Source organism: Pavona decussata, unplaced genomic scaffold, assembly GCF_977016875.1.
Source record: "Pavona decussata unplaced genomic scaffold, jaPavDecu1.1 SCAFFOLD_175, whole genome shotgun sequence".
NCBI classification, from domain to species: domain Eukaryota; kingdom Metazoa; phylum Cnidaria; class Anthozoa; order Scleractinia; family Agariciidae; genus Pavona; species Pavona decussata.
This window is the reverse complement of record NW_028145586.1, coordinates 1,815,001-1,829,341: the sequence shown is the minus strand read 5'-3', so window position 1 is coordinate 1,829,341 and position 14,341 is coordinate 1,815,001. Positions and strand designations below refer to the sequence as shown.

The following is a 14,341-nucleotide window of genomic DNA, read 5'->3' as shown; positions in this document are numbered from 1 at the left end:
ATCACCGTTCATAAATGACAAATTACCTTTGTATTTCACCAGATATTTTACAGCGACGTGATAAAAGCGTAATCCGACAGTTGTTTTCTTTCTTAGCGAACTCGTTTGACCTCAGTAAATTGATACACTTCTTGTGACAGTGAATCTACAGAACAAGCCCAAACACAATCTGATATATATTGTGGAATCATAGAAGTTAATCAGTGGATCTCGCACGAAAGGAAACGACTAAAATATCCTAAGCACGAACTACACTTTAGTGCACTAGTCTGAAGGCCGGTAAAGAAGACAAAGACTATTTCAATTGCAAAGCTTTCCGTGGCAGTCGCAACAACAATGAAAAAACATGATCAAGAAGAGAAGCGTACAGACAGATTCCGCAGCTTGTGTTCCATGTCTGGCTTGCTGTTGTCTGTTGTGTGTTGTATCGCACTTATCCACGTGGAACTCAAAATTCAAGAACATCATCGACTGATATCACACTCAGTAAAAACATGTGATCAGTTAGAGACACAAATCCTTCGTAAAGTACAGCAGAATTACGAAAGATGGCAAGATTATAAAGACAGCCATTCACAAGGTCATTGGCGGGAAACACAAGGTAAGTTTGGCTCCTGTCGTTGGCATCTTCAAAACATTTTAATTTCACAATGTATCGGCATTATTCTCTGTCTTTAAACTCAGTTTCCTTTAGACAGTGATGCAAAATTTGTAAGGCAAAATTTAGACTTTGTCGATCTACCTTAAAAAGGAACTCGGAGAATTGTGGCTCTCAGCTAAGACAGCGTGACAAATATTTGAACCTTGGCTCGGTTTTTTAGTAAACATTTATCAGTTTATCATTCTTTATCTCTTTCTGTATCATAAGTTCGTTTATACCTTTTGATATTAATTTTTAAATTTTCAAGGTGATAAAGCCATCTGGTCAAGACAAAAACGCGCTTCACCCGATGATTCACAACAATCTGTCCAAACAGCTTTTGAAGTTAAACTGCTGATCAAAAAAGAGCTTCTTCTGCTGCAAAACCAAATCTGTGCCAGAGATAAAACGCTCTGCCTCCCAGGACCAAAGGGTAATGCAGGACGACGAGGGAGACCAGGTCCCCCTGGAAAATATGGACCAGTAGGGCTTCAAGGACCAGTGGGGATAAAAGGTGATCTCGGAGTGCCGGGTGATCCTGGTCCCGCGGGACCAAGGGGCCCACCGGGGATGAAAGGCGCCAAAGGTGAGCCGGGCCAGTCCATCTCGGCTCCCTCTCTGGTGCAGCGTCCAGTTGGAACGACAGCCAATGAAAGTCAAACAGCCATCTTGAAATGTACAGCAGATGGTAATCCACCTCCAAATGTCAGGTGGTCGAAGCTGAATTCTTCACTTCCGGCTAGACGTCACCTGATTGAGCCCAGTGGCGCTTTGATTGTGAAGGACGTTAGACCTGGAGATGACGGAGTTTACAGCTGCAGAGCTGAAAACTTGTTGGGAAGTGTCAACGCCACAGCAAAACTAACTGTTCAATGTAAGTTGTTCAATACGCTTTTGTCTCGTTTCAGTCATTTCTGTCAAACGGGCACTTTCTTCCCAAGCTCCATTTTGTGTTACATTTTCTAGCATCTGCTTTTTCACTGCCGTTTATTGCGGTATAATTACTGTGGGAACATGTAGAAAAATTAAGATACGAGTGACGGTAATGCCTCAGATTAATCGGATTGATTTGTTTGTCATAGCGCGCTTGCGTTCGTTCTCGTGAATTTTATCATATCATGTTCTGTCTCCGCTTTCCACAGTCGATCCCCAGATTTTGCTGTCAGCCAAAGCACTGTTGGCAGAAGAAGAACAAAACGTCACCATCGCCTGCACTGCTGCTGGTCAGCCGCAGCCGAGTATCACATGGTCTAAACCATTTGGTGGTTTGCCAAAAAGTAGAACGGAAGTCAAGAATGGAAACCTAACGATCTACAAAGTGGAAAAGAAAGACAGAGGTACATACATCTGTAAGGCAGAAAATATTTTAGGATCAGCAACAGCCTTCGCTCAACTCACGGTATTTTCTCGTCTGCGATTCAAAGTCCGCCCACCTAAAGAAGTGACTCCTGTGATTGGTTCAACAGTCCGTTTAAAGTGTGTGGCCGAGAGTGACCTGAGACCTACAGTCACCTGGACAAAGGATGGCAAGTCTTCACTTCCTGTGGACTCGCATATTCTATTGAATGGAACACTGGTTCTTCAAAACATCAAGAAATCTCACGAGGGATATTACACCTGTAGAGCGACTAATGCACTGACAACAGTAGAAGCTAAAGTCAAAATCAATTCCCCAGTTAATGCTGCTTCCTGTTCTGTGATAAGGAAGTACGTCAGCAGTTTAAGCGGAAATTACGTCATTGATCCAGATGGCACAGGAGGTCTGGCACCATTTACAGTGTACTGCGACATGATTGACAAGAATGGAGTTGGCGTGACAGTCATCAGTCACAACAGTGAAAGCAGAACGTCCGTGTATAATGGACAAAGGTGGGGCGGTCAAGGTAGCTACTCACGTGATATTCGTTACACAGGAGCTAGTCTGTCTCAGCTGGCGAGTCTCACCAGAGTCTCTTCACACTGTGAACAGTTCATCAAGTACGAGTGTTATGGTTCGGTTTTACTTTACAACTTCAGTCCATATGGATGGTGGGTGTCACGTGATTCTACTAAGATGACGTACTGGGGTGGAGCATCTGTTAGTGGTAAGTGCGCATGCGGGATGACCAACTCATGTGCAGACTCCCGCTATGGTTGTAACTGCGATAAGGATGATCGTGTATGGCGTGAAGACAGCGGTTTCCTCACTGACAAGACACGTCTTCCAGTTAAACAGCTCAGGTTTGGGGATACTGGCGGGTATGGCTCTCAGCAAGGTTACCACACATTAGGAAAATTGAAGTGCTATGGCATAGAATGAACAGTGACGTTGTAACGTTATTTCCAGAACTTTTTCAAATAGTTGGAACGAGAAAGGTGATTCTTTTTAGTTTTTACTTCCTTTTTAGCTGATTATTAATGTGTACAAATGATATGGAACGAGACTTATATGCGGCAAGTTTAACACTGAGACATCGTGTAAAATAGTAATTAAAAAAGATGTGGAAATTTGGAAAGAAAGAAAAAAAAGAGCGAAAACTGGAGTACCTAGAAAAAAACCTCTCGGATTAAGGACGAGAACCAACAACAAACTCAACCCACATATGACGCGAGTCCGGGGATCGAACCCGAGCCACCTTGGTGGGAGGCGAGTGCTCACACCACTGTGTCATTTCTGTTCTCCAAATTCCTATTTGATCCTGAATCTGAGGGCCTTACACAGGTCTGTCAGTTGTAACAAACTGTTACGTATCTCGCTCGTTAAAGGGAACCTCCACTCCGACAACAAATTGACGGTGAATTGTCGAAAATAGTGCCTAAATTCTAAATTTTACTTTAAATAGCAGAAATGACATTCAAGTGTGCAAAAAATTAGATATGATTATCGCCTGCTTTGGATTTTAAATTTCCCGGGCGCCGCCATGTTGGATTTTATGACGTCATATGGTTGCCGCTATTGTCAGTAAGCAGAAGTTCTTTTGTGCGAAACAATTGAGCAACCGTTTTACGTCATGAAATCCAAGATGGCGGCGCCCGGGAAATTTAAAATGAAATATAGGCGATAATCAAATTCTGTTTTGTCTGACAAAGAAATATTATGTCCATTTTTCCAACAAAATTTGAAATTAGATTGTATTTTAAACAATTCAACGTTAATTTATTTCAAGAGTGGAGGTTTCCTTTAAGAAGATTTATTTCATCAAATGAGTGCTGAGGTTGTTGCAGTAGGCAAGCAGAAAGCTCGACCATCTTCGCTGACCGCTGACTACGAAAATTCAAGCTCGTAGTTAATTGAGCGTTAGTTGTGATTCAGTTGTAGAAGAGCAGTTGTCGTGACTAGCAGTGGAGCAAGACAAGTAAAGAAGAAAAGAAAATGTAACTCAGCGTTACAGTCTAACATTGTCAGGAGGACCGTTTTGACCGGGATTCTCTACAAAAGGCTCGTGAAGTCAACTTAACAGACAAGGCCAAGATACTTGAGCCGCTTGATTTGAATACACGCGATAAGCTGTATTAGTGGCATATAATCCACCTAGCCAGGGGGGGGGGGGGGCAGGCCTGGATCCGAGTTTACATGATCGCCCCAGTTAAGAAATTTGGCTGAGCGAGACTAAGTACTGATTTTTTGATAAACAAACATGGCGGAGATTTTATGTGAAAGCGCGTCTGTGCGGATTCGCAAACAATTTGGCTAATCGATAACCAAACATCACAGGAAGGTTTCGGTCGCTATTTTACCTGAAGTTTGGTCATCAAGAGGGATCACGGATGCAAATTCTGTAGCGAAAAACGAAAATACTGCAACCAACGACTAGCTGACCCCGGAGAGGATCAGTATAGTCAACTCTCTCAAAGCGACCACTTCTCGTAAGCGACCACCTCCCGTAAGCAACCACTTCTTAAACAACCGTTTTGTTTCTCAATTAAATACTGTTTCAAGAGCTCTCTCGTAAGCGACCACCACTCAAATTTCTAAGAGACCGCGACCACTTTTAAAGGGGCAGTATCATGGGAGATATCATGATTTTTGGCCAAAATTCACTAAATTAAAACTTTGAACACTGTGTTAATTAATTTCTCAATCGCTAATTTAAAGAAATATTTATAGTGATTCTAAGACGAAAGGTTGAACTAAAATATAGTACAACCGGCGATTTTTAGTGCGTTACAACAGCGAAATTTGAAAACGTCCGCCAGACGTTTTCAAATTTGAACCCCTCTCTATCTTGGTCATCTGCCGGCGAAAATATCCTTGGATAGTTTCTTTGCATTCTGATAGTCTTTTAATGAAATTTTGTCATTATATCTTGGCTGCTAACAACTGAATAGCGTCTTTCCGATTTTCGATGTGTTACTAAAAATAGCGTGATATTGTCCGTTTAAGGCCAGAAATTTGACATATTCATTTGTTTTCTGTTTCCGGTAAGCGACCACCCAACATATTCGCGTATGATCTGAGTAAATAATTACTCAGAAGTAACAAAAGTTCAATTTTTTAATGACGCTACCCCGGACAACTGACAGTTTACAGACAGAGAAGATTACCATAATTAGATCTGTAGGTAAATGGGAATTGTTTCAGTGATCTGCTCTAAAATGTTACACAAAGTTTCGTCAGAAGAATGAATAGATGTGAAAAAATCAAATAAATTAGTTTCTATTTGCCTAATTTTAGCTGCTAGGGTAATATTTTTAGGTAATTAATTTATCAGTCCAGCATTAGGCTTATTTTGTTGATCTTTCCCGTAAGCGATCACCTCCTGTAAGCGACCACTTTGTCGTGCACCAAGGGTTGTCGCTTACGAGAGAGTTGACTGTATATTGATCTGTCACATAGTTCACAGGGCTAGACCTGCTCCTGTAGAAATTGACACTCGCGAGAGGTAGTAAGACTTCCTTTATTCCACTTTATCGTTACCTTCCCTATTTTTTTCATTTATGTACACTGTAGAATTTCCTCCCTTTACAGCAACTACATACTGGGAGTCAACGAACTGTGGAGGTTCTGGTGATCTAATTTTCTGTTTTGCTTAAGTTAAAATGTTACTATCATACTCTCAACAACAGATCTTTCTTTTTCAATCTCTTCTAAATGGTGAAAAGTTGAGAGGTGATGTTAGCAGCACTTTGCTTTTCAACTTTGCCAAGTGAGCCACAACAAATATTGACTTTTGAATTCAGTATGTGTGCTTGGTAATAAATCTCATCATTTAAAGAAAGAGGTGAAGTTATATTTCATTATTTTAGATTTTGTCTATCATACCTCTGCGGTAAGAACTGAAACATAAAAGAGGCAGGGTGCTAAACAGCAATACTCCAGCCAGTCATTATATTACACTGTGCAAGTGTGTGAAAATGTGCAGTAATTGCATAATATACAATATGCTAATTACACTTGACTATGTTACACAATATGTACCAATTAAACAATATTGCAATATGTTACAGTTCTGATGTATATTGTAATGTACTGATGACATAATTATACTGCAGAGTAATTGGTCAGCTGGGTTAATCCTCGAGTTGCTAGAAACACTTCAGTAATCAAGGGGCGATAATTTAGATTGCCGTCTTCTTTGAAATGGCTGTTGCATACATAGAGAAACCATGGTTGATTTGCCATCCCGGGATCTACTTTGTACTGTATCTCCCTGGCAGTTGGGTTTTAGGGTGTATTCCCAGTAGCCCCATTTTGACATCCACCAATGGGGAAAAACCACCATACCGATACAGGTGGTCATGGACATCTGTAAGGGTGACAGGTAAGACAATAATATTTACATGTACCTTCCAAGCTTTCTGCACATGCATGTGGTTTCTGCAGGATCTCAGTGTATCAGTACATTGTTAACCCGGTGCTACTGAACTCAACTTCCCATTTTTTTGCACAAGAGAATAAGGACCTGAATGTCTTTTCACGTAAGTTAATCTCCTTGTACAGGCAAACACCCTTGCATCCGCTCATAAAAACCTGGTAGCTCTATTCACAATCAATCTTCTTCTGAGATCTTTATAAGCTATCCTTTATAGTTGCAAAATTTTCTTATCTAAAAATTTCTTAAGGACTCAAGCCGTTTTCCTTGTGTATGCATTTAAACCATTTCTGCATTAAAATTAAACTTACAGGAATAACTGTCATCACGCGACATTTAAACAGAAGGAGTATTCCATAAAATAAACATGTTGTTTCACTCGTAACTACGCTTTCAACAGTTAATACGGATAAAATGTGGGACAAATACTTTTAATAAGTTTACGTTAAAGTTCCAAGCCGATCTTGAGAAAAAAGCTTACATTCTGGGCTTTCGCGATGACAGTCGTGAAACACTGTGTGGCTTCTAGTTTCTTCAGAACTGAACAAGAATCGCAATTTAAATCTATTTTGTCGACGTACAATATCTTCCTGAGACGACGAAAACCATAATCGTTCGCTACATTACAAACCATATTCTTCACCACAAACACTCGCTGGTAAAATCTCAGCTCAGCTGAGAACATGTCGCTCGCAATTTCAATGCCTACGGCTCTACTAACCTAAAACAAAGCTGGCACCTCATTCCAGCGGTCTTGATTAATCGTAGTGTTCAAACTTCGTACTACCGCAAAAAAAACAAACAAACAAAAAAAAACACGCTAACAGTAAATAAACAACAACTAAATACGACTGCGTTTTCCACCGTCGAGTCGCCACGGACATGACATGATTGACAGATTTCTTTACTGGGGCGATCATGTCTTTCCGAAAAGCGGCAAGATCAAAGGTAGCTGCCAGCCCCCCCTGGCCGTTAGGATTAATCTTGCCAGCTACAATTTCTTATCTCAAGTATTTTACTGATCCAAGTCTAAAAAAGATCCGGCATCTCTCAACGTCTTGTTGCTAATCTTTTTAAGAACAGTTTCATACCAGCCATGTTATTTAGAAATTACAACCACTAGGTTTGATATTTAGAGTTTTTATTCCCAGTTGTAAACATCGTACTGTAATCCAATCCCTAACTTGTAAATTCACTTTTGAACATTTCTAAAATTTACGGCAATTCACTTTTTTTAGTGCAATGGTATTTTCGTTAATAAACCATAAACCGTTGCTGTGGTCGTGCAAAATTTAGAGTTTTGAATCCGCTTCACATTATCTAGATTCTACTGTACTTTCCATGTTACAACATTTGCCCCTGTCCACCCCACTGCCACAGTCACAGGGAAAGTTCTTTTTACTGATCAATTCCACATCCGGGTTCTAAGGGAGACTCTGGTACACGTCTTCTTGGAATGATGTCAGCGGACAAAACACCACCAACTCATGCGGAAAGAGAGAAAAGTAAACCTAAAACTCGACAAACCGGTTTGAAGGCCACCTTAGCTGTAATGAACGTACCCCTGCTAGGCAGCTGACTTGCTATCAAGTCTTTCGTCCGTCGAAGAAAGAATTTGTCAATTTTATCTTGAAGAACTTTCGATTCTAAAAAACAGTAACAAAAAAAATCCCAAGGCTTAGAAACGGTACGCATTTATTGGAGACCGGCTTTTTGGCAGTGCTCATCCGAAAACTTGTCATAACATTGCCTTCCAAGGGGCGGTGTAATCTTTGATAGACCGCCCTCCAAAGCGTACGAGTAGAAAATCGTCAATAGTCCTTGAATAGAGATATATACCTTAATCACCTCGGCATTGAAAGAAGGAATAAAAATACTTTCTTAGCTTTGAAACGTCGAAACCACTTCAATGCACAAAAAGGGACAAAGAACGTTATGGATTTAACGGGACTGGACTCGAAGACCTTAAGGATTCTGGAACAAGCACTCTTTCCTTGAGCAAGCAATCTCTTGGATGCAAGGCATGTATTTTGAAATTATCTCACTTTCGGGCTGTACTTTGTCGAGTTCTTCAATTTTTTGTCAGGTGATCGTTAGTTTGGGATTCCCTTTCCTTTAGGAGGCTCGTTACCCTAGTGATTTCGACGAAAACATTAACGTTAACTGTTAATTTCAGAGTCCATAACTTTCACATGGCGGGGAAATTTCTTTATCTCGAGATTTTATTACCAAACATCACATTTCACCGTATCTTTCGGGGTCGCGCTTTTATGATTTCATAGTTAAACATCAAAAGATTTACTTTCATGCAGGGCTTCTATTATGGAGAGCGGACAATTATCTCTAAGGAAATTTAGAGCGTAAAAATGGTATTTTAATTGAATGCGAGTCCGCTTGCCACTTATGCCTCTGTGCTGGATCGAGATTCTTATTTCAGTACAAAAGCGTGTTCTATTTGCTACTTCCATTTGCTGAATGAAGCTTACACACAGACATAAAAAAGGTCTATGAAAGCGTGTATTAAGGTTTTAATTTTGTACCATAATGATATCTGTGCTCTTATCTTGCAAACACCTACAGTGTATCAAGACTCAAAACGTTTTTTACTACCTTTGGGATTCGCTTCTTTCTGAGGGACCTCATTCTCCGTACTTTACTATCTGTTTACATTGATCAGATTAAATAAAGCCTCATTATTATTATTATTATTATTATTATTATTATTATTATTATTATTATTATTATTATTATTATCTGTGTATACTTACTTTTCCTGGCTAGTGCCAGTTCTCTTTTGGTTGCATCATATCTCTGCCCTTTTCTGATTGGCTTACCAAACTGCAGGTTGAACTGCTTAGCTTTCCCCAGACTCCCTGGGTTTGCCCAGTCCAGCACGCACCAGAATTCCTTCAACTTGTTCTGAGGTGGGGTTCCTGTGAGTCTGTATATACAAACAAACCGGATAAGACCGGTGTTTAAAACTCTGGGTTATGCAGAACGAAGCGACTGCTGGGACTTTCACCGTTGGTTTGTTTTGACAAAATACTCCTTGTGATTTCATGCTGGATAGTATCTTGTGATTAGCCAACATCTCATCCAGGGGGAGTATTACTACATGCTGGTTATCCTGTAAGAGACTAGTCTCCAAGTTACTTCATGCTGGTTATCCTGTGGACTACTATGCCATGCAAGGGAGTTGAGCTCGCAAAGGCCTTTTTCTTTATTTTGGTACATTTGACCGCGGTGAATTACTACGCCCACTCATCTCATGTTGGGTGTCCTGTGATTAATTGACATCACCCCGCCCCCGACCCCTATACAGGTAGGAGTAATGATGCTTACTGTCGCTTCATAGATACAGAAGCCGGAGTTCATATGCCAGCCGCGTTGGCTGTCTGTGGTCTCGTGTGACTAAATACAATCAATGAAACAATCATTTAATACAACCGCTGCACACTAATTATAAAGGATTTATTTTTCACCTTCTCTTGACACTAAGAGCTTTAGCGGCGATAGTTATCTGAGCTTTGCGATCTTTGAGACGATGAACTTCGTCCATGATTACCGCCAGCCATTTGAGTTTGTTCAGATCATCCTGAGGAACGAAAATGAGAGCAAAAGAAGGGAACATTATCGTATTTAATCGAGAATAAGTGGCAAAAGACCGCGAACGACAATGCTGCTGGTATACGCAGGATCTGTGAACGATTTAATCAGCCAGAAATAAACATAAAAGCAACTGCTCCCAGTATACATGTTTGACGAAGGTGTATTATATACATACAAGTAACTGAAGTAAGCAAAGGTGATACTGAGAGGAAAACTTAACACGACAGCGACATGATAGCTCCGACGTTAGTAAACATCTGAATTTAATAACCAGCTCGAAACAGCTGTCCACGGTTGCATCTTTTACTCTCAGTTTCGTCTCTATCATGTCGCTGTCGTGTTGAATTTTCTACGCAGTATCAGCCTTGCTCACTTCAGTTACTTGTATGTATAGAATAAGTCTTGTTCAAACACGTATTACACGAGCAAAACTGAAGGAAAATTCATATGGACAGTCTTGTATTTCGAGTATTCTCTTATTTCTCTCTGGGCTAGTAAAGCGGACGAAAGCGCTCGCGCCAAAATTGGCAAACGCGAGGAGAAATGACGCGCTTCAGACGCGCTTTCTGCACGCGTTCGCGTACCGTATTTCGGCTGGTCTTTCTTTGGGGATCGTTACTTTTTTACCTTTTTTGTTCTTATTAGCTTTTGTGGTACAACTCACCAAATGATTTCTCATAGTCTCGTAAGTGGTAAGTACCACATCCAGTCGTCCTCTCAAGGCGGTTTAAGAATCTCTGCACAAACGTTTCCGATTTCCGTCGTAATTATACCGTGTATTTTTTTTAATCTTTTCAGGATTTTAACTTTGTTCCGATGAAACTTGAACACAGGGATTGTGAGTATAAGGCAGTCTTAGTATACCGATTCTGGCATAATGCGGGCTCTACTCTACTCGCATGCAAATTGCCCGGCAATTCAGCAATTGTCAGTAGTTTATACAGGCGTTAAGAAATCACAGAAAGCTCCCGTGTAGTGTAGACAGCTCTTCACACCCTTCGGTTTACGACCAATTTAGTAGATTAACACCTTCCAACATTCCTGAGTGAAATTAATACATCAAAGTTTCATCCCTAAAGTGCGAGGACTACCAAAGCTCTCTGAAGATGACCTGATGAACACTAAAAGATATCAGTCGAAAAAAAGGTCCCAGCACCGCTGAGCCCTTTGGCTTGTTTCGCTCGTTAAAATGGATGCAGATAATCTTCTTTTACAAACCTGTTTCTATTTGGTTTTTCTATCTATGAATTTGCAGGATATGTCAGCTTTTGTTCCAGTTTTTCCCAAAACGGCAGCAATGAAAGAAATAACCTGAAAGATCCGAACAAAAATAAATTTAGTGTAAAGTCATTTCGCCCACTATCAATTCGCCCCGTACCTTCAGCTGTTTCTCTCCGCACATAAAGAATTGGCCCTGGCCCGCGACAAACTCAATTAAAAAGTTTCAAACAACAACTTTTTAAATTTGAAAAAAAAAGTTAATTACCTGAACTGTCTTTCCTAAACCCATGTCATCGCCAAGGATTGCTCCGGTGTTTTTTGAGAAGTGTTGAAACAGAAAGCGAACTCCATCTCGCTGATAATCTCGAAGATAACGGTTAATGGTGGTTTGGACCTACAGTGTAATATAAAGATAGACTCACAAGTTAGACTTCCACTAAAGGATGACTCAGGGATGAAAACATAGTAACAAGACGCTTTATCATCAACACTATCATCATAATAAGGGGCGAGAGCTAAAGGAAGAAGAAACAGACGTTTTCAATCAAGTGTCGTGAAACCAAAAACAAAGCAATTACTCTGGCCAATCACAACAGAAGTAAACAGTGCAACGAGCCAATCAGAATTCCAAGCAATATATGCAACCGGCGCCAAGCGCGGGAAAATGCGTGCGAGCAAGTCACGGTTGGTTTTGGTTCTTTTTCTTATTGGTTGAGAAAGTGGCGCGACTTTTGCGAACCAGTCACAGAGCAAAGTAAGGCAAACGCGATTTACTTTTGACTCTCAATTGTAAAACCGTTCTAACTTGACAAAGCTTTTATGAGTGGCGCATTTGATCATATACACGTGGCGCATTTGATCATATACACATGCTAATTTGCGCCATACAAATTATTATTATGAGTATTCTTACCTGGATCACCCGTTGAGCGTCAGGCTTTAATAGAACCAAAGGAACTAAAGGATACTGAGCTGGCTGACTGAATAATGGTCTTTCCATGTCTTGATCATCAAAACCTGGATACAAACATGATCGAAATTTGTGCATCAAAATTGACATGAAACAGCCAGTAGTGAATCTGAGCAGGTTTCCTGGCAAGAGTAATTGTTGCGTTCGACGTAGAAAGAACGCACTGCTAATACATATTGGAGTCGAGATTGTATGAAACAACGTTGATTGAACGAATGGATCTTGGGACGCGTATCTGGCATTCACCGCAGATTTTACAGGGATGGATGACATCATCAGCAACTTGGCAAAGGAGAGGGAGCCTGGTGACATTGAACGCACTCCCTAATTTATATACAGTACAAATCTCATGTATTAATGAATTCAATGTTGCCTAACAATTCAGCTGAGTGGTGACATCGCACATCAGCTTTTCCAAACGTTGTCGTCTCAGCAAAAACTCAGGAAAAGGTCTTCCCATCCCCGCCCGACCCCCTTGTAAAACGGTGACAAAACAGCTGTATAAGTTTGCTTGTATACCACAGGGTTAATCTGAAAATGCATATTTGGCCGAGAAGTTAGCACATCTGTTGAAATAATTAACCTTTAATATGAATGTAAATTAGAATAGTACCATCTGCTAACATTTCATCACCAAACTCGTTATTCTCATCACAACTTGCATTAAAGCTTGCATTGCACGGTCTGACCGGTGCCGTCTGTGTCTTAGAAGATCTGTGTTGCTTTCTTCCTTCATTCCTTTCTTCAAACTCCCCGACAACAACAGTACTGTTGCTATTGTTTCTAGATTTTCCACTGCTGAGCAGTATTCTGTTATGCTGAATACTTGATACATTTAATTTCCTTCAGTTACACAGACAAAACAAATACATGTCAGTGGATTGAGCTCAATAGTATGATCCATGTTTTAAACTCGATCAGACTGAAGTAGTTACTGCAATTGTTACCTTTCTTTTTCTTTCTTGATAAAGGCGTGACATTTCCTCCTTCATGTACTTATCTGCAAAGGAATACAAAACCATAATAAAGTATCAAGTATACAGTGCAACGAGCCAATCAGAATTCGAACACATAAATGCAAAAAGGCGCCATTATGGGTGAGTAGTAAACTTTATTACTGTGTAAAAATCCTGTGTAAAAAATATAGGGTTACAAAACTAAATCATATCAGAAGTAATTTAGATAAACAAATATTCAATTATACAAAAGTTGAGATACACCAAACTCCTTATTAAATGTTATCTAGCTACAGTCAACTATTGACTTGCGGACATCTCACTATTACAGACGCCCTGGTAATATGGACAGCAGCTAAATCCCGGGCCAAAATAAATTACAGATGTTTGACTGCAATAAATTCCCCCATATATGGACACTCGCTATTAAGAACACTAACTCAAGGTCCCGAGTTCGCAATTAAGGAAGTTAATTGTACTACAAAGTCCACAAAGCCCACAACCCTCTTTAACTCTGAAAACAACAGATATTAAAAGAATCACCAGACTTCAGAGAACGTAATCCACAGATCCAAAACTTATAACCACCGGCTCACAGCATAACAAACCGCACCATAGAACGGACTGGGGTTTGTAAGGAAACTGTGGTACTGCGTCGGTGGGGAGAAGAAACGAATGTTTGGTTTATCAACAGAGTTGGTAACTGAAGGTAAATTGTCATACAGAAAACGAGAACAAGAAATATTGATAGAAGTCTTTAAGAATGATAATTTATGAACAAGTGTTGGAATTCTTTATTGAGATTGTTTTTGTGCCCGTGTTCAACCAACGGCTCAGCTTGTAAACTACGGGTGTAAAAGGTTTATTCAACAGAACTGAGTACTGGTCAGAAGCTTTCATTGAATGATCACTATTTAACAAATCAGATTCCACCAGCGCGCGTTAGACTTGAAATTATATATAGCCAATGAAGCGAATAGCGTTGAGTTGACTGTAATCATCTCGTACACAAATAGCTCAAGTGAAATATTTGTTTTATTAAAAGCAAGCAAGAAATTTGCTTTGTCTTGTTGATTTCATTTTGCAAGAACGACCACAAGACGATTTAATGACCATTATTTCCCAGTCGGTTTGGCGTAATGGCTCATATAAC

At 40.1% G+C, this 14,341-nt stretch overlaps 4 protein-coding genes across 4 annotated transcripts in view; 2 read left to right on the top strand and 2 right to left on the bottom strand.

Annotated features, from left to right (window-relative positions):
- The window catches only part of LOC146463599 (contactin-2-like), a 119,576-nt gene that overhangs the window by 43,879 nt on the left and 61,356 nt on the right, over positions 1–14,341 (top strand). The gene's annotated exons all lie outside the window — the stretch shown is intronic.
- On the top strand, positions 235–3,133 carry LOC146463606 (uncharacterized). Its single transcript, XM_085084174.1, has 3 exons — positions 235–619; positions 909–1,514; positions 1,783–3,133. Exons 1-3 carry the CDS (start codon positions 337–339, stop codon positions 2,937–2,939), a joined length of 2,046 nt encoding a protein of 681 aa, XP_084940300.1. The 5' UTR covers positions 235–336; the 3' UTR covers positions 2,940–3,133.
- LOC146463597 (uncharacterized) overlaps positions 11,266–14,341 on the bottom strand; it is a 69,841-nt gene continuing 66,765 nt past the window's right edge. The window contains exons 4-5 of the mRNA XM_085084395.1: positions 11,528–11,656; positions 11,266–11,352 (exon numbers count right to left, since the gene is read on the bottom strand). Coding sequence (XP_084940521.1) covers positions 11,266–11,352; positions 11,528–11,656 — 216 coding nt within the window. The remainder of the gene's footprint in view (positions 11,353–11,527; positions 11,657–14,341) is intronic.
- The window catches only part of LOC146463605 (uncharacterized), a 4,621-nt gene continuing 1,840 nt past the window's right edge, over positions 11,561–14,341 (bottom strand). The window contains exons 2-5 of the mRNA XM_085084350.1: positions 13,229–13,232; positions 12,846–13,075; positions 12,176–12,279; positions 11,561–11,777 (exon numbers count right to left, since the gene is read on the bottom strand). Coding sequence (XP_084940476.1) covers positions 11,688–11,777; positions 12,176–12,279; positions 12,846–13,075; positions 13,229–13,232 — 428 coding nt within the window. The 3' untranslated portion in view covers positions 11,561–11,687. The remainder of the gene's footprint in view (positions 11,778–12,175; positions 12,280–12,845; positions 13,076–13,228; positions 13,233–14,341) is intronic.